Source organism: Eumetopias jubatus, unplaced genomic scaffold (genome assembly GCF_037043125.1).
Source record: "Eumetopias jubatus isolate StellerSeaLion01/CBP00866 unplaced genomic scaffold, mEumJub1_p1.0 scaffold_10, whole genome shotgun sequence".
NCBI classification, from domain to species: domain Eukaryota; kingdom Metazoa; phylum Chordata; class Mammalia; order Carnivora; family Otariidae; genus Eumetopias; species Eumetopias jubatus.
Genome location: NW_028274816.1, coordinates 94,074,990 through 94,096,139, shown reverse-complemented (window position 1 = coordinate 94,096,139; position 21,150 = coordinate 94,074,990). Strand labels below are relative to the sequence as shown.

Here is a 21,150-nt window from a genome sequence, read left to right as displayed (position 1 = left end):
CCTGGAAGGCTCACCTGCCTATGGTGTGGTGTTTTTAAAATATGTCCCCAAATTCAAGGTTGAGTTCAGTCCCTCTCCCCTTGAGTATGTGCTGTCGTCAGTGACTTGCTTCAGATAGAATCTGGTGGCAGTGTTGACTTCCAAGAGTAGATAGCAAAAGGCATCACTTCTTCCTCGCTATCTCTTGGATCATTTCCTTTGTGGGGGAACCAGCTGCCATGTTGTGAGGACATTCCTGCCGCCCTACAAAGATGCCCCAGTGCAGAGGAACCGAGGCCTCGTGGCAATGGCCATGAGAGTAAGCCTTCTTTGAAGCAGGTGCTCCGGACCCAGTCGAGCCTCCAGCTGACAACAGCTCTGGCGATCCCTTTACTACAGCCTTGTGAGAAATCCTGTGCCAGTCCACCGGGATGAGCCACTGCCGAATTCCTGATCCACGGTGAGATAATAATTTGTTTTCAGTTGCTAAGTTTTGGAGTAATTTGTTACGCAGTAACGGATAACTAAAATACATGGCAACTATTAACTCTGCGTGAGGGTGTATATATGAGTGTGTATAAACCTTTGAAGTGACTCACTGGATTAAAAATTAGCAGTCACTGTTTTTTCTGTTTGTGTATTTTGACAATGTGTATCAAAAACCCTAAAATGATGTATAGCTACTGACCAAGAGTCCAACATTTTGGAATTTATTCTAAGGACATGAAAACCTCCCGTAAGAACGCAATCCACAAGCACAGGGAGTTTTGTTGGCTTGACTTACCACTGTGTCCCCAACACCTAGGACAGTACACAGTATGGAGTAGGGACTTAGAACATATTTTTTGAATGAATGAATGAATGAAATAATCGGTGAAGTGTTTGAAGATATAAAGATCAGAATATTTATCACAGTGTCGTTTATGATAGTAAAAAAATTGAGAACCACTTAAATGTTAGGACATGTAAACTGAAAGTAAATGATGAGTTAGGATAACTATAATGCATCTGTACAAAATGGAATATTATGCAGCCCTTAAGAATATGTGGAAAGACCTATATTTTGTGGTGGAATCTTTCTTCGCTGATGTCCACTGAATGACCTATTAGATTAACCAACATTTTATTCCTCTTCAAAATACTAATTAATTCCCATGACATGCTGAATATTTTCTTTTCCCCAAATTCCTATTTTCTCATATTTCCGTGCAATTTTGTTCCCACTGTGACCTGCCATGAGTCAACTTTTGATGTCTGCTCTGTTGTTTTGTGGTTAATTTAAACAAATCCCACATGAACTGATAAAACACAAGTGCAAATAATAGAGTTGTTTCAATAACCACAAAACAGAATATTTAAGAAAGATAATAAAAATGAGTTTTTAAAAAATGGCTCTCGAGCTCCTCGTGGGCAAGGTAACTCCAGAAGACTAGAAAATATTGCAAAAATCTAGGACTTTGCAGTCGGGTGGCTTTGTGACTATTTTGCTTTTCTTTAAATAAACTCAAATTGGAAATTTTAAGTCAAGCATATGGGTGTAGTTTATGCAAGAAAGAAACACCACACTTAGAGAGAAGTCATCTTTTCTGAATGGTTGTGCATTTATAAGCTTTAAGTTACAATAACATGTTTAAAGGGTGTGCATGTCAGCGTCTGTGGTCCCGGCTCTGGATGGCCAGTTTTGAGTTCCAGTGGAGTCTGAGATGAGGGCTTTGCTGTCCTGCCCTGAAAAGGCAACACAAGAAGTAATAATATTTGAATGGAGTGAGCAAGTTATCAAGCAGTTTAAGTATGACAGTGGTTATCATGGGATCGTGGGGGTTTCTTTTCCTTATCTGTATTAGCTACAAGAATCAGGTGTTATTTTTATAAATTCTCTACAAAGTAAAGGCATTCCCATGGCATTCTGCCCAACTGAGCCTTCTTCCTCCCCAGGCTGCCCACTGCCAAAGAAATCAGCTGTTACTTGGACACGTTCGTTCGATAGCCACTAGGTGCGGCTTCCCTCACCTGGCCAGCCTTCAACTCCCCTCCCTCCCCAGACTCCCTGGGATTCCCCTGCACTCACAGAGTTCCAACAGTCTGTGCCTTCCCCGGGGAGGGGTGGGTCTCCATGCCAGGGCTGTCCTGTAGTGGGTGGGTGAGCTGTCCCCCCTACCCCCTGTCCCCTCACCCCCATGCCCAGCCAGCCCTCCCTCTAGCTCGCTCCTTCTTCCGGGGCCTCTCCAGGTGAGAGTTAGCCAGGTGGGGGCGGCTGCAAAGGTATCTGCCAGGTTCTGAGAACCACAGTGCTATTTTTCTCTCTCCACCCACGATCAGGCAGCTCAAAAAAAAAAAAAAAAAAAAAAAAAGGAAGAAAAAAGTCAGGAAGAGGGGAAAGTGGGAGAGAGGCTTCTAGAAACAGCTATAGAAGGGCATCTAGTCTCCTAGGCACCAGAGTAAGGCAAGAGAAGGAAAGTCCCCCTTGAAGATGGGATGGGCTTTGAAGAAAGCCATTAGGGGGAGACGAGCCCCAGGAAGGCTCTGCACGCCCCACCCAGGCTGCCTCTTTGGGCCCCCGAACATGGCAAGGCCAGAGACCCAGTGCCCAGCCTTGCCGGCACTGCTTAGGGCTTATGTAACCTAGAAGCCAGTTATTAAGTTGCGCCTCAGTTTCCCCATCTGTAAGATGGGAACAATGACTTCTTTGCGGAGGTGCCACGAGGATTACATGCCATGATTATGTTGACATTGCTGGGGGGGGAGGGTGCCAGGTAGGAGTTAGTCCTTCCCCCCTACCTATTCGCTGATTTCTGTGTGTTTGTGACCTCCCCTTTCCTTCCTTTTCTTCATCAGACCGCAGCCTTCCTGCCCTCCTCCTCCAGGAAGGCCCTGGCGCTGCTCCCATCTCAGTGGCAAACCATTGGCTCGGTTTGTCTGGTGTTACTCACCCTGTTCTTTAACCTCTCTGGACTTGTCTTCCCTCTTCTGTAAAATGGGCACAGCAAATAGGACCTGCCCTGTGTGGTTGCCGTGGGCTTTAAATAAATGCATGTACAGTAACAAGAAGAGTGCCCGGCATACTTGTGATGCTTGCTCAGGGCTTGCGCGACTGTGTGTGTGCGTGCGCATGCTTGGCGTGCGCGTGCACACATGTTTATAATCTGCGTTATGCTTGTGGTTTTTTTTTTTTGCCATTTTCACCTGTTTCTGTTGAGTCCTTGAGCCCACCACCAGCTCTTCCATTTCTTTAGAGCCATATTGTACTTTCCCCTCTTATGCCTAGAATAGACCTCTCTGCAATATATTTATTGAATTAGCTTTTTAAAAAAAGAATCTTGGAGAGACATCCAGTTCTGCTTTCTTGGAGCCAAAAGCACTTCTCGCACATTTCCTGCAGGCACAGCCTTGCTCCCTGTGATGTGCACGGGGACAGACTGTGAAAATAGATGGCTTTTGCTTTGCCCGTGTGCATTAGCATTTTAGTTGAACTGTAATTTCACCCCCCAGGTCACCTGATAGGCCAGAGAAAAAGCTCAGGGCTTGAAACACTCACTCCAGTGCATCTGGAGGCAGCATTTGCCTCCAGCTGCCAGGCCGATGGACAGACTCAGAATGTGGGTTTCCTTGGTGTGAGCTCGTGAAAAGTTTTTGAAAGCTGGATCTTTAATTCGTGTGTGTGTGTGTGTGTGTGTGTGTGTGTGTGTGTGTGTGTGCATCTCGTCTCCTTAGTTAGTTTGTGAATACCATGGGCCAAACACAGCAATGGTTTGCTAGACTCGGAGCAGTCTTGGGGTCCATTCATTCATTCACTCCTTCAATGCACACTATTCTGAGCCCCTACTCCGTACCAAGCACCGCTCTCGTGCTGGGATCCGGCAGTGAACATGGTGGACAAGCTTACTCCTCTCCCGGAGCTTACATTCTGAGGGGACAGGGTACACACACAGACTGATAAACAGGCTGGGACTTTTCCGAGCTCACCTCCTAAGCATCCAGCCGGTGTGCCTCGAGCCAGATTGTGTGAGGCCTCTAGGTCGTGGGAAGGTTTGGGTTTTATGTTAAGGGTGATGGGAAGCCACTGGAGGGCTTGAACCAGGGAAGGTATTTGTTGGGACCAGGTCACACCGACGGCTATGCAGAGAGGGTCATGGGGGATCGAGGGTGAACTCAAGGAGACGGGCAGAGAGGGTGGTGCACATGGAGCAAAGGGAGAGGATTGAGCACATTTTAGAACAGGCCTTTCAGTAGCAGTGCCGCTGACATTTTGGGCGGATCTTTCTCTGTTGGGGGGGTGCTGTCTCATGCATTGCAGCATTCCTGGCCTTTGACCTTTACCTTCTAATGCCAGTAGCACCTCCCTCCAGTTGTGACAACCAAAAATGTCTTTGGATATTGCAAAACGGCCCCCTCGCCCTGGAGAACCATGGCTATCCAGTAGACCCGACAAGACTTGTTGATGGGTTGGAGATAAGTGGGCAGGTATAGACATGGGATGGTGAGGGCTGTAGAGGACTGGTTTTGACCTCTCACTCTGGGCTACACACTATATTACTCCCTGGAAGGGCAAAAGCAAGCATAACCCAGTATGACACCCGATTTCCAAAAGGAAACTGGTAAGGCTGGCAATCAAGTATTCCCACAAGGAAGTGTAAAATGGCAGCATGGTAAGTACAACAAAGAAGGGATGTAGACACTAAGCAAGTATATGAGGGGTTGGGAGGAGGATGTGCCAGCCTGGGAAGAAAGAGAAGGCTTCTGCAAGAATGAATAATTCATGGTAAGGTGGCATTAACTAGGCTTGGAGAAGGATGTTTCAGGCAGCGGACAGAGCAGGAGCAAAGGCCCTGTGGTTGGAAACATCACAGCACATTTGAGGAATTGAAGGAAGGCCAGAGAGTCAAGAGAATGTGGGGCCACATGGGGGAAGATGATGTCAGGGGTGGGGAGTTTGCCCAGGGCTTCACAGCCATGTTAGGGGGCTTGGTCTTTCTCAAGGGCAATGGGATGTCCTTGGAGTGTTTGAAGAAAAGATGTGGCAGCACAGGGCTTCACTCTGCCTACAGGGAGGGGGCAGACAGGAGAGGCTGAGCGAGGCAGTGGACAGGAGGCTCCTGCTGGAGTCAGGGTGAGCCCGGGGTAGGGCCTTGGACCCAAGAGGGTGGGTGTGTGTGGTGCGTGCGGGGGGCGTAGGTGCAGAAGGATGGACCTGGCAGTTCTTGCTGAAGCTGGGATTCTAGGGCTGAGGTGCCTATTCCAGGCCTGACCCCGCGTGCCCTACATCGTTCCCTACATCCTGTCCTAGCCACGGGCTGCCCCTCAGGGAGCTCCCACTTAACACAACACTGAGAGCGCCCTCCCACCCCCACACCGGATTTCAGGGCCGGGACAGATAGAGAGGAGTCTCTGCCAGCCGGAGGGACACAGGCTTGAATTCCTCCACGTGTCAGACACGGACTCTCACTCCTTCAGCAGCCGCTCAGGGCGCAGCAGCTTGGGGCCAGGCGCGGAGCTCCAGGGCCACCGGGGCGCCCGCCTCGCGCTGTCCCCCCGAGCTCGTACTCCAGGGGCCTTGGCTTCCTGCCCAACAGAGCGGCTCGGGGTTGGGGGACAGGTGGCTGGGCCGCAGCCAGGGGACACAGTTGTACCCGTGGAGGCCACAGCTGAGCCCTGGCAGACCCCGTCTCCCTCCACCCCCGGTCCTCCTCCGCGGCTCAGCTGCTCCTCTCCCTGAATACTCGGTTCCTATTTACAGAGCAGCCCCGCGAGGCCTGCTGGGGGGACCCACACGCCCGCAGGCTTTCCTGTGCCCGGACTCCGAAGCTGGCTCTTCCCAGCGGAATCCCCTCATCCGCTGACACACGGCCCCTTTCTCAAAAAGAACTAAAAGAGAGAACAGCCCCAAGGCCCTTCTCCTGCCTTTTGACCACCCCGGGCTGGGTCTCAGCAGAACCCAGGGCTGTGGCCTCCCTCCGAGCGCTCACACTTCCTTCGTGGGGCGCTCTAACGCTTCACTCGGACTCACTCCTCTCCGGGGCCCCCTGGGGTAGGCGCTCTTCTCATTTCCTTATGCAGGTGGGGAAACAGAGGCACGGGGAAGCCCAGGTAATTCGCCCGGCTTGCCGGGGGACGCCAGGCAGCGTGGCTGCAGACTTTGACCCTAACGGCCCCCTAGGTTGCCTCTCCAGAGCCGGATGCACTGGGGAGGGGGTGCGGGGGGCAGGGGTGCAGGGCGGGGGAGAGGCCCGGGTGCGGGGCAGGCAGACGCAAATGGGGCCTGACTCGCAGGGACGGCCAGAATCTGGGCACGAGCCCAGCCGGAGGTTCACCTGTGTCACAAGGGTCAGGTGCGCGGGGGTGGGGGTGGGGGTGCGGGGGGTTGGGGAGAGGTTGGGGAGAGTCAGGGGAGCAGCAACCCTCCGGGGCGGGTTATCCGGGCCTGCCAGGTCGGTGCTCGCTCAGGCTGTCCCCTCGGCCTCCTCCGCGATCCTGCGGGGCCTCTGGGGTCGCCCCGCACGGGTACATCACGGTGGGCTGCTCGCGCCCTGCGGGTCCCGGGCTGATGCTGAGGACGCTGCTCGGTGCAGGACGACCCAGCGGGCACCATTCCGCGTCGCGGTCAAGGCAAGGCAAAAAAACGCAGCTCGGAACCAGACGTGGGGAAGCTGAACCAGCCCGGGGGGTCAGGGTTGGGGAGATGGGGGTCTGAGGGCTGCTCTTCTGCCTACTGCTGTTCTGCTAGGCAGTATGAGCCCGAGGCAGGGGCCGCAGAGATGTGTAAAAGTGACCAGCCCAGAGGGAAGTTCAAGGCCAGCCCAGGGGCCAGCCACAGCACGCTCACTGCTCTGAGGACCCCTCGTTCTTCCTTAGTAATTTTCCCACCAGTGCTCCCACTGGCAGCCGAAAGCCCCTTAACTTCTGGAGGTTCCGGTGAGAGCAGGGCAGGCTGGGGGCGGGACCTTAACCCAGTGGACACAAGCGCTCGGGACCCCACTCAGTGGGCTGGGAGCAAGGCCTTGAGGAAAGAGAACGCAGGACAGGCAAGTGTGGATACGCTGGGAGGGGTTAGGGAGGAGGCTGTGGGACAAAGCCCTGAGCCTGCGGGGAGAGCAGCCCCCCAAAAGAAGGCAAGGAAGCAAGCAAAGGCGAACTTTGCCAAGGCTGACCCTCAGCATTTAGATGTAGGATTATTGTTGTTACTGGCTTTCTCTCTCTCTCTCTTTTTTAAAGATCTATTTAATTTTTCAACTAACATCTTTTTTTGTTTTTAAAATCAATTAATTAACATATAGTGTATTAGTGTCAGAGGTAGAATTCGGTGATTCATCAGTCGCATATTAACACCCAGTGCTCATTACATCACGTGCCCTCCTTAATGCCCATCCCCCAGTTACCCCATCCCCTGACCCACCTCCCCTCCAGCAACCCTGTTTGTTTCTATGATTAAGAGTCTCTTATGGTTTGCCTCTCTGATTTCGTCTTATTTCTCCTTCCCTTTCCCTATGTTCATCTGTTTCTTAAATTCTACATATGAATGAAATTGCATATTTGTCTCTCTCTGACTTATTTCGCTCAGCATAATACCCTCTGGTTTCATCCACGTTGTTGCAATTGGCAAGGTTTCATTCTTTTTGATGGTTGAGTAATAATCCAGTGTGTGTGTGTGTGTGTGTGTGTGTGTATGTGTGTACACACCACCTCTTCTTTATCCATTTTTCTGTTGATGGTCATCTGGGTTCTTTCCATATTTTGGCTATTGTGGATATTTATTTATTTTAAAGGGGGAAGGGGGGAGAGAGAGAGCGAGCGAGCAGGGGGAGGGGCCAAGGGAGGGGGAGAGAATCTCAAGCAGACTCCCTGCTGAGTGTAGAGCCTGATGCGGGGCTCGATCTCACCACTGGGAGACCATGACCTGAGCCAAAATCAAGAGTGTGATGCTTAACCAACTGAGCCACCCAGGCATCAGAGCTTTTACTCTTTTTTGAGGCTAAGAGTGTTGAGTGTTAAGACTCTGGATGTTTTGGAATGTTCCCTGTTTCACATTTAAAAACTACCCCCAATTTTTCACCTATGAATAAAATAAATCCAGGCTGAAGGCTGTTGATGCCAGGAGCGGTGGCAGCCCTGGAGCCGGGTGCACAGCATGGCCAACAGGATGGACAGCATCCTCATCAGTTGCTGTGTCCCCTTCACTCTCGTTTGGGAGTGAAGAACTGAAGCTCCCGGCAGGCAGCCCCCGCCCCCAGTGTTCCGCTCCCCCTCTCCAGCACATTCCTGGCACCTGTGCCCACCTCCCGGCCCCCAGCATGCGCTCAGCCAAGGGCTGATACAGGAACGAGGGAGTGAGTGGAGGCTCCTTTATCCCGGTAACTGTTGGGGTTTCAAATCAAAGCACAAAGTATTTTAAGAAAATTCGCCAGCGTGAACTTAAACGGAGAGGCACACGTGGACAGGAGAAGGTCCCGAGTGGAATGCTGGTTGCACGGTTCCTGAATAATTGCGATGCCACAAAGAGACCAAGCAAATGAGACCGAGGACACCAAGGGATGATCATTATGTTTATTCGTACACACTTGCTTCCAAACTACAATTAATGTATCTAACAAAGCATATCATGCAAACAAAGATCAGAGGTTATACAAATTGAGGAAAGCAGCGCAGTAATGTACACATCCATCTTGCCTGCTTTAAACCAAATGTTACTGGACAGTTGAATGGCCTCTACATTTTGTCAGAAGGTGATTATACAGAAGGAAAAACCTCAACCTCCATCTCTTCATCTTCCTCCTCCGTACAGATCTGGCATCTTATATGATGTTTTCCAATGAATGATTTAAATATGACGTGTCCTTCACACACACACACACACACACACACACACACACACACACACACTCTCTCTCTCTCTCTCTCTCTCTCTCTTTCTCTCTCTCTCTCTCTCTCTCGCGCGCGCGCGTGCGCTCTCTCTCTCTTTTTCTCTCATGGGGCAAAAGCAATGATTTCAAATGTCTCTGACCATCTAGAAAAGATATTCTGAAAGACCCTGACAGAAGGGATAGGAGGTGAATTTTTAGACCCTTTAGACTCAAAAGAATAACTTCCTTCATGGATGATTTTGAATAGTCCACTGATCCCCTTAAGAATCCCATTCTTCCAGGAAGAATATCAACAAAAATCTATGAACAATCACAGGAATAAATACTCCTAAAGTTAAGCAGAGGAGACAGACACAGTTATTTAATCAGAAAATGCAAAGCCACCTTTTGTCTTATTTTAGAAAAAAAAAAGGTTCTTATAAAGTAGACTTGATAGTTTCTGAAAAGTAGGGTTCTGTCTACTCACATAAGAGAGAATTTGGAGACAGATGCCCTTGGGAGTGTTTGCTGTCGCCTCTTCTTTCTCGGGGATATTGAAGCATATCTGAATTGCCCAGTGGACAAAATCCTAACAGGGCATCTCTGAATTTTCACTGAGTGTGAGCCTTGGGGGACCTCTGGGGACTGGAGACAGAGCTGAGGAAGTGCCATGCCTCCCAAGCCAAAAGGTGGTCACAGGGCCTCACAGAGCAAGGAGAGGCATCCCAGGGACCCCAGGGGAATGCTATCCTAGGGCTGCATCTGGAAGGGGAAAATAAAGCTATCTTTCCTATGGTCCAAAATCTTCCAGACCCTAGACGGCTGTCCCCAGTGTGCATCAAAAATATGGAGGGCATCAGTCTGCCAACACGTTCCACCTGAATTTCCAGCCATTCTGATGTGGACTCCATATACCACTGGCATGGGGAAATTCTACAGTGGGAGTGCAGGTCAGGGGCGCTCAAGGTGACCCCAGCTGAGTCCTCCTACAGGCTCCATGAGATTGGAATCTTATCAAATTGTCAGATTTATTTTAAAAACAGAATTGAGTTATTAAAATTCTCTATAAAAAAGTACAAATAGCCCAGTATACTGTTGTTCTATTGGAATTAACTAATTTCTTCCTTGAGGTTTAAAAAAAGGTCTTTGGAACTTGTGGGCCTTAGTGTAGGGTCACGGTAAGGCTGTTTGATGACTGAGTTTGACCTACACAATCATCAACTGACACTCTGATCTATCACGCAGATCAGAGGCACAGGGGCCCTAGTCATACATGATTTTAACCCTCCGAGAGAGTCCCTGACATTAGAAAATGAACAGGATTGTGGTTGACACCATTTCTAGATGCCTTCACTCACTATAACTCAGGTAACCTTTCTCAAGTTTCTGTATCTTCCGCAGCAGAAATATACAGCATTCCCTAGATTTTGTCTCATTGGCCCAAATGGGAAATGACAGACATGTTTACAGTCTGGTATATTCCATAAGATGTAACCCAAGCAACTCAAGGAAAAGGTTTCAAAAAATAGTTTCCCACTTGTCACCTTAGCGTGTGGTCAGTAAGAACCAGAGTGCCCTTTTCCTTCACTGGAACTAACTGTCTTGGCCTCGCTGCTCCTCTCTTAATGACCATCATCCTTTGGGTCCCCAGGTCAGCGTCTCCTTCCTGAGGATGACTAGTGTGCTCAGCGGGGGAACAGGCACTCCTGCCCTTGCTGGGCTTAGAGAGACAGGAAATAGTGTGATATGCACACACAAGAAATAGGTGACTTCGTAAGACCAAAGTGAGAAAGTGACTGTCAGTTGGTGTTGCCTTTCTGAGGCATTTAAAAATATCAGACTCTCACTTTCTCTCCCTCTTCAGTCCTGAGAAAATGAATCCCTGCAAAGCCCAGATTTCTCCTGCTAAGGGCACTCAGGTGGGGACTGGAGTGTTACTTCCTTTCGCCACTTCTCCATCCATCCCCGGCCGCCATCGTTCCCGACAGGAAGCCACAGAGCAAGGCAGGTGGGAACCTACCGGGTTCCGGGGCACGCTGGATGGTTTGGCTCTGCCCAGAGAACTGTGAGCTACCTCAAGGCAGGCAGGGGCAGGGGGCTTCCAGTGGCCACTGAGGATGCTGTTGGCCTTCAGGGGATGCTTTCTGAGGAGGACTAGACTGTGTTCCTGGCAACAAACTTGCTCTCAGGGACCAGCAGGGAGGTGAATATCAAATGCACCAACAACCAACGATGCAAAGCCACTGGAAATGGCAGTAGCTTCCTTCCCGAGGTGCCCTCTCCTTCCTTCCACACCCTCCTGCCTTCCTCCTCCTGCAAGCATCTTTCCAGATGCACTCAATCCCTGCTCTTCTTTAAACGCCTTATGGACCTCGGCCTCCACCAACCTCTCCCCTCTCTGAGCACCAATGCGTGGCTCTCTTGGGTCTACACCCTCGTTCCAGCAAGTATGTCAGCTCATCAGCTCGCTCTGCTGAGGACTGCAGCTCAGAGAGGTGCTCCACACTCAACTGTGCTCTTTCATCACCTTTCAACCAACCATCTCAGGTCAGGTTTCCGAAGTGCCCTAAAAGCTCTGATTTTTGGCCAACATTCCTCATAAGAAAGCCTGACACATCTCATAAGACAAGACAGAAGGAGACTCTGTATTCACTGGCACCAGGTCGTGGGGATCAAAGAGAAGCAGATGTGAAGAGCAACCACTGCCTTTTGAATTAGTTCCTGCCTTTAGTGAACCACCCGTTAACCTCCGAGGGCTATACCTGGCTGCACACTCCAGATACTTCCATCGAAACCAAGCATCTAGCTTCTTTAGACAAGATGCCAATAGAGGGGCAGCCAGCCCATTGGCCTGCAGCCTCAGAGCCAAGTTCTGCTGCTGAGTAGCCCCCACCGTCCAAGGGAAAAGAATGCAAGCCAACGTGAATGGCCCTTCAGAGTCTTGGGCCACGGAGTCTGGCAGAGAAGCAGACTGTGCTAGATGCTGCCTGGGCCCTGGACCTCCACAGGCCCCAGTGATACGGGCAGTGCTTGGGGGCTGAACTTCAAGAGTTCAGGTGTTCTCCTCGTTCTAGCTGACAGCTTCCCTGTGGTCTTCACACAATGCCCACGAAGTGGGACTGCACCAGAGAACTGTACAGATCGCTGCTTTTGTAAGCTGGCCTAACAGTTGGTCATGGTCACCCACACCGTTTATTCTTTCAGAAATAACCATCTTGGGCTGCTCAGACCTTTACAACATTAGCCTTTACCTGAATCCGGTACAAAGCCATGCACCAACAGGGCACATCATGGTGATACTTCAGTAGGTCCTGAGGTTTACTGTCTTCCCCCCAAGTTTGGCCTCAAGCCTGCTGTCCCTCAGGCCAAGCACAGGGCCCCACAGCCAAGAGATTTTCTTTTAAAACTCTGCCACACATTCTGAAAGAATACAAGCCAGCTGAGATGCTGAATATGTTTCCTGGAGAATTATGAATAATTTGGAAATGTGTTGGCTGGGTGAGGGAAAGCCTGAGATTGTGGCTGGCTCAGAAACAAGCGGGTTGCATGGGGCTCGGGAACCAACGGTCCGGAAACCCCCATGTGTTCTTTTCTGAAGCTTTCCTCACTGCCTGGGGCTTACTGCGCGCGGCCATGGGGTGGGGGTGGGGGGTGTCCGTCCTGCTGCTGCTCCATCCAGGGGCAGGGTGACCGGCTGTTTTGTTTCTTAGGCTCATTCCATAAACTGGTCCCTTTTCTACTGACCAGCAGGACTGTGGCCCTGGGTGTGCTGGGGCCCTTTCTGGGTTCTGACATCTATAGCCCATAAAAGAATGCAGAGGAAGTTGCTCTTCTGGGGGCTGACCCACTGCCTACCCCATCTCTTCCCCTAATCAAGGGTTCCCAGGGCAGACCAGGCCTCTCAAACTCAAAGACACTTCCGTGGTTGTGTGTTACATGAATTTCAGGCAAACAGCCAGAAGGTAAAAATGAGGAGGCACGTAGCTGGGAGACGCATCTGGGGGACAAGGGAAACAGAGCGGCCCCATAAGACCTGATAACTGCTTCCATGTTGGATGTTCTTTCTATCGTAGGAGGCTGGCTTCATCGAGGAGCTTGCGTCAGCACGCTGTCTCACCACAGAGGCGCTCCTCACAAGACTGGAAAGGCTGGTTCTAGCAACAGGTGGAAGAAAATCTGCAGCTTCTAAAGAGTCTGTGGATAGTGCCAGGGGATGGCTGTGCCCAGGGGGGCTGCTGGACTGGATGGTTGTCTCACGAAGTCTGTATGTGCTGGAGCAAAGGGTGAGTCGTTCCGGGGGCAGCAAGGTGGACAGCATGCCTCTGGTGCGTTCGCACACACATAGCAGGAAGGGCGTCTTCCAGTCCCTCCCACCCCGAGTCACTAACAGTAACAAGGCTGAAAAGGAAAAACCAAAGTCCAGCCCAGGGGCTGTGACAGCATCACACCTACACAAACATACTAGGTAGACTGGAGTCAAACACTTCCTGATGTCCCCAAGAGGAAGAGTGGCACAGGAGTGGAAAATGGTGCTGAGGAGCTAGGAGGGAGTGAGTGTCATCTCAGAAATAATCCCCGAAAACAAAAACTTTTGTTTGCAGGTAGAATCAAATATTTATATATATATTTATATATATATATAAGCCTAACTGATCATGTAAAATAGCCATTCATTTCAAAATTAGATCTACGATAAAAAATTAATATATCCGATACAGTGCCAATGTGCAGGGTACCCGGGGGGTGGGGGGAGAGGAAGCACGCAAGGAATTAAGCAAAAGCTTAATCATAAAAGCAGATTAGAAACAAGAGCCTTCACAAATATAGCACAATTGTATCTTATAAAATTATTATAATACTCTCTTTATACTTGATACGATCATATCAATAATATAGATTCACTTGTTATTAAGGTTTATTATAAACATGCAAAATTCATTGCATGATGCATTTGCAAAACATAGTAAAATCCTTCTAGCAATAAAACATCTTTGCGCTGATGTGCATCCAGGTTTTCCTGATTCTACAGCTTCAGGTGTGTCATTCAACATGAACTGGAAATGGGGACCCAAACTGTATTGGTTTTCATCCCTTAGCGGATGTCAAGGGCTGGACATGGGAGGAAAATCGATCAATGGAGACTTATGCTATAGTTAACACTCTGTTAAGTTACTGTACACCGTACTCTCATGAACAACACCGCAGCCTAGTAAATAAATAAGTACAAAAGGGGATGGGGTGTACGCTTGCTTCAGCTTCTGAGGAAGTAGGTAGCAAAATATTGGTTGGAGGGTGGGGGTTGGCTAACAACACTCGTGAGTAGTGGCATGATTGCTGATGGCACCCTGGATCACAGAATAATCTCCCAGAGATTAAAATGAACATACATACACACTGGTTTATCCTTGATCTGAAATGATTTCACATGCTCATTTAGCAAAGTCCTTAGAAGATTTGGCCTCTTAAAAAGAAATGCAAGTATTAAGATAATTATCAACCAAACAGGGGAGCTGACAGGTTCACCCAACGTTCTTCTGAGGTTCACTCTCTTTTTGAAGACCAGTAATCACTGGACCGTGACTGGGTTAAGACTGTCAACGTCTGGTAACAGTGAGCTTGCAAATGACTCACTGGTGGGGACATGATCCATCTCGGCCTCTTGAATTCTAGGGACTGTTTCCACTGAGGCAGAGAACAGAAGTAGCGGGTATTTCAAAGCCTCCCCCACTCCCCACCTGGCTCACATACCGGGCTCCCCATTCTTTTGTTCCAAAGATGTCTCAGGGGGAGAATCACTGGCCCCGGGTCAGGTTCATTTTAACATCTCTGGTTGGGGGATCCCAATGGTGGAAATTGACAGAGGACAAGGAAACTATATCAAATCGTACCAAAAAAGGGGGAGAGTTTGTTTGCTTTCTAGGAAGGGTTAACCTACAGCCAGACATGACTTCTACATAATTAAACTGGACACTGTACATTATACCATTTTCCACTAAGATAATGTTCTTGGTTGTAAGAGAGAGACCCTGAACAGTTACTCACATTTGGACTAATAACCCTAAAATTTTCAGGCCCCCCCCCCAATCTGGAACAAGAGAAAAGGCCACGGCCTTAAAATTTTAGGGTTAAGGATCACTTCCCACTATTGGGGGGCTGGGGGCTGGGGACGCGTTGGTTCTCAGTGGTGAGTTTCATACTGAGCTCTGTAAGATGGGGTGCACAAACTGGGGGTTGACATACGAGAACCCCTCGAAATCAGACTGGTCTATGTTAGCAATGACCAGCTGATCAGGTGGTGTTAAGACAGGCTGCCCTCGCGTGAAGAACTTGTCAAAGTTTTCTGCGCCTTTGCCACACTGCAGAGGAGAGAGAAAAAGAAGGAAAGGTTAGTAATTATTGCAAAGCACAGGGGGCAGCTCTCTGAGAGGGCTCTGCAGGGAAGAGCGTGGCCCGGGGGAATTGGGACTGGCTGAGGCAGGAAGAATTCTGGAGAATCTGCACACCTACTGGATTCCAAAGCCAGCCACAGCAAACAATAACGCAAAGTCACTCGGTTGTAAACCCCTGGAACCGAACCCCTCCGTGGAGAGGCACTGCTGATAGTAAAGGCAGCAGCAAGGACACAGCCTATTTCACTTCCACTTCGCAAAGCAAGCAGGCTATGGGCATGATGCCACACTCACGGGGCCACCAGTCACGGTCCATGTTGAAAGGCCAGGATGTTGGGTGCGAACGCAGACAGCGACCTCTGAACCAAGAGGTTGAGATTTCTGTCCCACATGTGGTTCTTTGCAACCATAATTTGTAATAAAGTAAAAGCTGTGTTATTCTTGCAACTGGAAAGTTCTAAAAACCTCAGTCCCTAATCTTACTTTGGGTACCAATTTTGAAGTAGGGGTGGTGGCAAGGTTGGGACATTCACCCTGGGGCCCAGCTGGGCTTCAGCATATCTAGACCTGGTCACTGGCAGGTCGATATGGAGTTCCCTCGCAGGTGGTCTCAGGCTGGAGGGGTTTTGCTTGGGTGCCCTGAGCCAGGGAGAGCAGTCTCCAATCTGTCTTGGATATTCCTCTCCTCTGGGTCCACCGGGGCACTCAACACAGACAGGGATGCAGGCAGAGCTGCCCTGTTAAGAGGCTCTGAGAAACAGGGCAGCATGCACAGCATTGCTTGGGAGCCTGGCCCCAAATCGGGGGAAGGGGTGTCCTCACTTTCTCAGCCGCTCAGGAGGGTTGTGGCATGTTGAAGTCCCCAGGACCCCAGATGACTCTGAGACAGGGAGTGCTGGGGTTGCACGGGTGATACAAATCACATGGTATTCTACATGTTGCAAATGATCACCCTTCTACATGCTGGTATCATAGGGTGACATGAGCCAATTCCGAGTTAGCACAATTTTATACTACCCAGGCATCCCTGGATCTTTAATAGAGGATAGCTCTAGGTACACTGTAAAGGGGGGGTGGGGGCTTCATCCCACTCCCTTGAGTGTAAAGGGGGCAGAAGACCCATGGCCCCTCCCTGGGCTGCCATGAGGGTTAAGGGTGCAGTGTTTCACATAGACCCCAGCATGCGGTGAGAGCACGAGGATTGCTGTTATTTTTGTAAGGCCAGTTTAGTCTCACAGACCGTATTCCCACTTCCTCTTTTACATCTTTCCCATCTTCTAGAAGGTTTCCTTGAGGATCTAGCTTCATTAGGCTTTCCCCACCCTACTCCTAAGGCACGTGGTGAGTTCAAAAGTAAGGTCTTTCATAACTGACAGCTTCCCTTTCTGGGGATGCCTTCATTTTCATGAGCGACCACCCACTCCTAACAGGGGATTGTATGGCGCCCTGGCAGCCTCTCTATGGAGGCCATACTATTGGGCCTGCCCATCACGCGGGCCCTGCCTCCCACATGTGAGATGGTGCAGTTGTATTTGAGGAGGATGTCCTTTGGGAACTTGGTTAATCGATGCCCAGGGCCTAGAAGATTTCAAGTGCACTGTAGGTGCTCCCAGAGGCTGGGACATGTGCTCCCTTAGAAAGAGACCATTTGCATTTCTTTTGCCACTCACTAAACATGCAAAGATGAGCAAGAAGGAACTTCTGAGAAAAGTAAAGGGCAAAGTCTCTAAGAGGAAGAGGAAGATGAGCCAAGGCAAAACGTGTCTCCAGCCATCGAACCCTAGATTTGTTGATCTGTTCCGGCACAGGTCTGACCTTTTCTTTGGGTACCATCTTTAGGGCATTCACAGATCATCTTCTAATGGGAAGTTCCAAAAGCCATGGCTTAACTGCCAAATAAATCAACAAAAAACTAGGAAAGGCCCCAAGATCTAAAACAGGAGACCACATATACATCAGCACCGGGAAGCCTGGGGGTGGGGATGGATGCTCAAGGACATGAAATTCTAGAACTGCTGTCCCAGGGAGGGTCACTCGTAAGGGTTGCCACAGCTTGTGAAGCTAAATGTGGTAACACATGGGGCAGAAACCCTCGCTGCTTCAGGCCTTGTGCTGTGCGGGCTGCCGGCCCAGAGCTAAGCGGGCTCGCAGAGACCAGGCCAGTCCAAGCCCTGCGTGGTGATCACACCGTACGGGAGGAGGACTGCTGGTCTCAGAACTGCTCGCTACCTCTTCCTTTTCCTTCTCACTCTAACTTGCTCTGGAATGTTCCCCGATCCTAAGCAGAGAGAAATCACATGCCAGCAAAGGAAAGCCTTTCCTAAAACCGATTCACTGAAGTGAAGGGCCAAGATAATGTTTTCAACAAGCTGTTATATTTTAAACATAGAAGAGATTCTTCCTGCTGTCTGTGGGCCAACCCTACTCATAATAATCATCTTGTGGGCAGCGGGACTCGGGCACCATCTTGGATGTGAGAGGGAGCAAGAAGAGGCACAGAGACTGAAGGGTTCAGGGTGGCACCGGGTGGTACCTGTGAGTGAGTGAGCGAGCGATGGGGGGGGGGGGGGTGAAGAATGATGCTGGCCAGACTCCAGACATCCTCTCAACCTTCCTCAGGGATGATTCAAGAAGGTTATTACCATGGCCACCAGGAGGGCAGTCTCCACTGCAGTGTAGGACAACAGGCAGGCTTGGGTTGGCCATGGCCTCAGAGCTCTGGACCACCTGCAGCTGCAGGCAGCATTTGCTACGTGAGAGCAAAACCCCTTGGCGGGGCATACATTTTCTTCACATCCAAAGGCCACCCACCCCTGTCACCAAGGGAGGCTTTTGCCATCTGGGATGCAAAGCACCACAAAACTGGTGTGGGACAAAGATGGAAGAGAGGAGGGCAGCAGGGGGCAGCCCGAACCTGGGTGGGCCAGTGTGTAAGCCCAGAAAGTTCCTCTGGTACTCCCTGAGAGCAGACACCCGAGGGAAAATGGGAGGTACGGTGGGGAGAAGGACCCATCAGAGGTGAAAAGTCCAGGGTACAGCTTTTGGAAACTCACCACACCTCTTTGTAAAGATAAAATGCGGCTGTGAACATCCAACTTCCCAGGCTACTGTGGGGATCAAAGGACTGAGAATGTGTGCAATCCCTTCTAAATGATCAGGCATGATATGACCTGAGGCACAGCACGTACCCAGCATGCAAAAGGCATGGGATTAACCTGTGAGGGGTGAATGAACACTATTAATAATCTACCTGCCTCACTTAGCTCTGGATTCGGTACATATGTCCTTTGTTGTTCTGACATTCCTACCCATTTGGTAAACTCATCGATTAATGAGATGAACCCAGGAGAAATCAGGCATGGTAAAGATGGGACAAAATATAGGAAGATGCAGACTCCAGGTGGGCTTTGGGATCACGGCGCTCCCCATCCAGAGCCCTGGGCGGCACACGGTCCACTCACCACCCTGTACACCCTGTCTAAGGGCTGTGGGGAGAGACAGCCTGCCCCGCGCAAGTCGGCTTCTCACGATTCTTACCTGGGAGAGGCCACCGAGAATGCACAATACATGTGTTGGTCTCAATCCTGTCTTTTACCTTGGTGTCTCAGTCATGTAGAATATAACCCCATGGTCACTGGTATGGGAATTAGGGTGAGTATGAGTAGCTCGAAAACACTGCCATTACAAAGCAAAACCAAACCAAACCCAGAGGAGCAGGCAGAGCGTGGAACCAAGTGAGAGTAAAGGCGTGTTGCAAGATGAAGGAGAAAGGAAACTTACAGAGGTTGGGAAAGTCTCTGGCTATTGCCAGATGTAGCAGGACCTGCTTCATCTTAGGGGACCCTGTATTTCAGTCCCACTGTGTGGTGGTCCTAGTGCAGTGTTAGTAGGAACCCTGCTGACATCTATGCATGGCTTTCTGACTCACGGTTGTGCACTGACTTCATTTAGTTCAATAACCAGCAGCAGAAATTAACGGGAATATTCTGCTTTGAGCCTCTTGGGAGGTCACGTCCACACCATGGGACCATCCAGTGAGGGGCCTGAGGCCCCAGGCGGCAGCCCTAAGATCAGCATGCTTAGGGAACGGTGTTCCGTGCATGACCCAACACAAGCAGGAGCACACACTTAGGGTTACAAAGTGGGGTTAGTTTGCCCACTTAGTCACTCAAGGATCTGGAAATGTGCTCACCGAAGGCCTGGATGCCCACTGCAGCCATTGCATTTTGGTACAGAAAGTCTGGAGAATAAGAACGGACAGAGGAGAGTATTTGGAAAAGAGTCAGTGCCTGTCCTTGGAACTTTAGAATCAAAATGGCCCATGTAAAGGATGCCACAGACCCACATGGGCTCACGTGGAAACATCTCCCAGATATATTGCTGGGTGAAACGTGCAAGGTGAACTATGGAACACATGCTACAACCTCACTGTGGGTATGATCACACATGCTCACAGCTTTCCGGAAGCTTACAGAAGAGATAGAGAATAGCGGGACCAGCGGTTGGGGTGGGGGAGATAGCATCTTGTCATTTTGTGTCCATCTTTACTTGCTTACCTATCTTGCCACACAGAGCTAGTATTTTAATAATGACTTTTTAAAAAGGGATTAGGACCTCCTTCACCTGCCAACACTACCTGTGGTGAGAGACTGAAGACAGGTTTTCGTTTCTCAGACAAAATTAAACACTGTTCACGGATCTCTTGCCTCGGAGTACATCTCGGGAATCTGCGTGTCATCCTCATGCAAGGGCCATACTAAATCTTCTCCGGATCATTCCAATTTAGTGTATGTGTTGCTGAAACGAGCACTAGAGGACACCTCCGAAAGGGCCAGTGCTGGTCCAGAGCGAGCTGGTTCTACTGATGGGTTTGTTGATAGACTCAGGCTACAAGCCACACATCAACTGAGTGGATTCTTGTAGGTGTCAGAGCCACGTGTCTAGGAGGGAATGGTCCTGGCTCATCCCGGGCCATATTCTATGTAATAGAAACATGCACTCCATTTGGTCTGTCTTTATACTGATGGCCAGCTTTGGAGGATTCAAGGCTCCTTTTCCAAAACATGTTGGTGTAATGACCATCGGTGTCGGAGACCTTCAATTCAAACAACGGGAGCCTGTCAGTTCACATGCCGTGAAGCACATGGGCTGTGCACGTACCCCGTCCCTCACCACTGAAGCTCCCTGAGGCCTGCAACAGAGCTTATTTATCTTGATTATTATTTTAAATGTCTCATATCTTCCCATTTCTCTTTCAAGCAGAAGAGCATTTGGGGCGCCTGGGTGGCTCAGTTGGTGAAGCGTCTGCCTTTGGCTCAGGTCATGATCCCAGGGTCCTGGGATCGAGTCCCACATCAGGCTCCCTGCTCAGCGGGGAGTCTGCTTCTCCCTCTCCCACTCCCCTTGCTCGTGCTCTCTCTCTCTCTCTCTCTCAAATAAATAAATAATTTTTTTTTTTTTTTTAAAGAAGAGGATTTGGGAGAGTAGTTGTCAAAGAATAGGCAGACTTCTTGCCTCTCATCAACCAAGTAGAAGCTGGCTTAGGCTGGTTTAAACGCACAGATCACACCTGAGTACACCATGAGGTGGCAGACTCTAGTCTCCAAAGGTTGGTTAGTGTTCACATGTTGGTGGAGCACCCTGAGTCTTGAGAATCTCTCCCTGACAGTTCCTGGCACCACTGAAAGGCCAAGAGAATGAACCTACCTGCTACCCAAGAGGACGATTACGTGCAGCCCAAGGCTGCCTATGGCACTGAGCACTCAGACCAGCACTCCAGGACCCTCCTCCTTCTACTTGGGTGGCCGCCTCTCTGTAGAATGACCTTCTCAGAGTGATTCTTAAAAAGAGCAGTACCACAAGATGTCCTTGGTTTGAGGCAAGACACACGGAACAGGTAGGTGTAAAGAGGCATCACCTTTGCAACTTATATTCAAGTGGTTCAAAAA

At 49.9% G+C, this 21,150-nt stretch overlaps 1 protein-coding gene and 1 non-coding gene across 3 annotated transcripts in view; both read right to left on the bottom strand.

The window, feature by feature from the left end:
- Positions 1 to 1,556: 1,556 nt before the first annotated feature.
- The window catches only part of PRKCA (protein kinase C alpha), a 399,391-nt gene continuing 379,797 nt past the window's right edge, over positions 1,557 to 21,150 (bottom strand). Inside the window, exon 17 of one of the 2 annotated variants that reach the window (XM_088028179.1) lies at positions 1,557 to 1,704. In XM_088028179.1, coding sequence (XP_087884305.1) covers positions 1,591 to 1,704 — 114 coding nt within the window. In that variant the 3' untranslated portion in view covers positions 1,557 to 1,590. Of the gene's footprint in view, positions 1,705 to 8,503; positions 15,170 to 21,150 lie in introns of those variants that run through there. The other variant, XM_088028178.1, reaches the window with a different exon arrangement.
- On the bottom strand, positions 19,906 to 20,012 carry LOC114196768 (U6 spliceosomal RNA). The gene has a single exon (XR_003606779.1). It is a non-coding gene; the product is annotated as a U6 spliceosomal RNA (small nuclear RNA).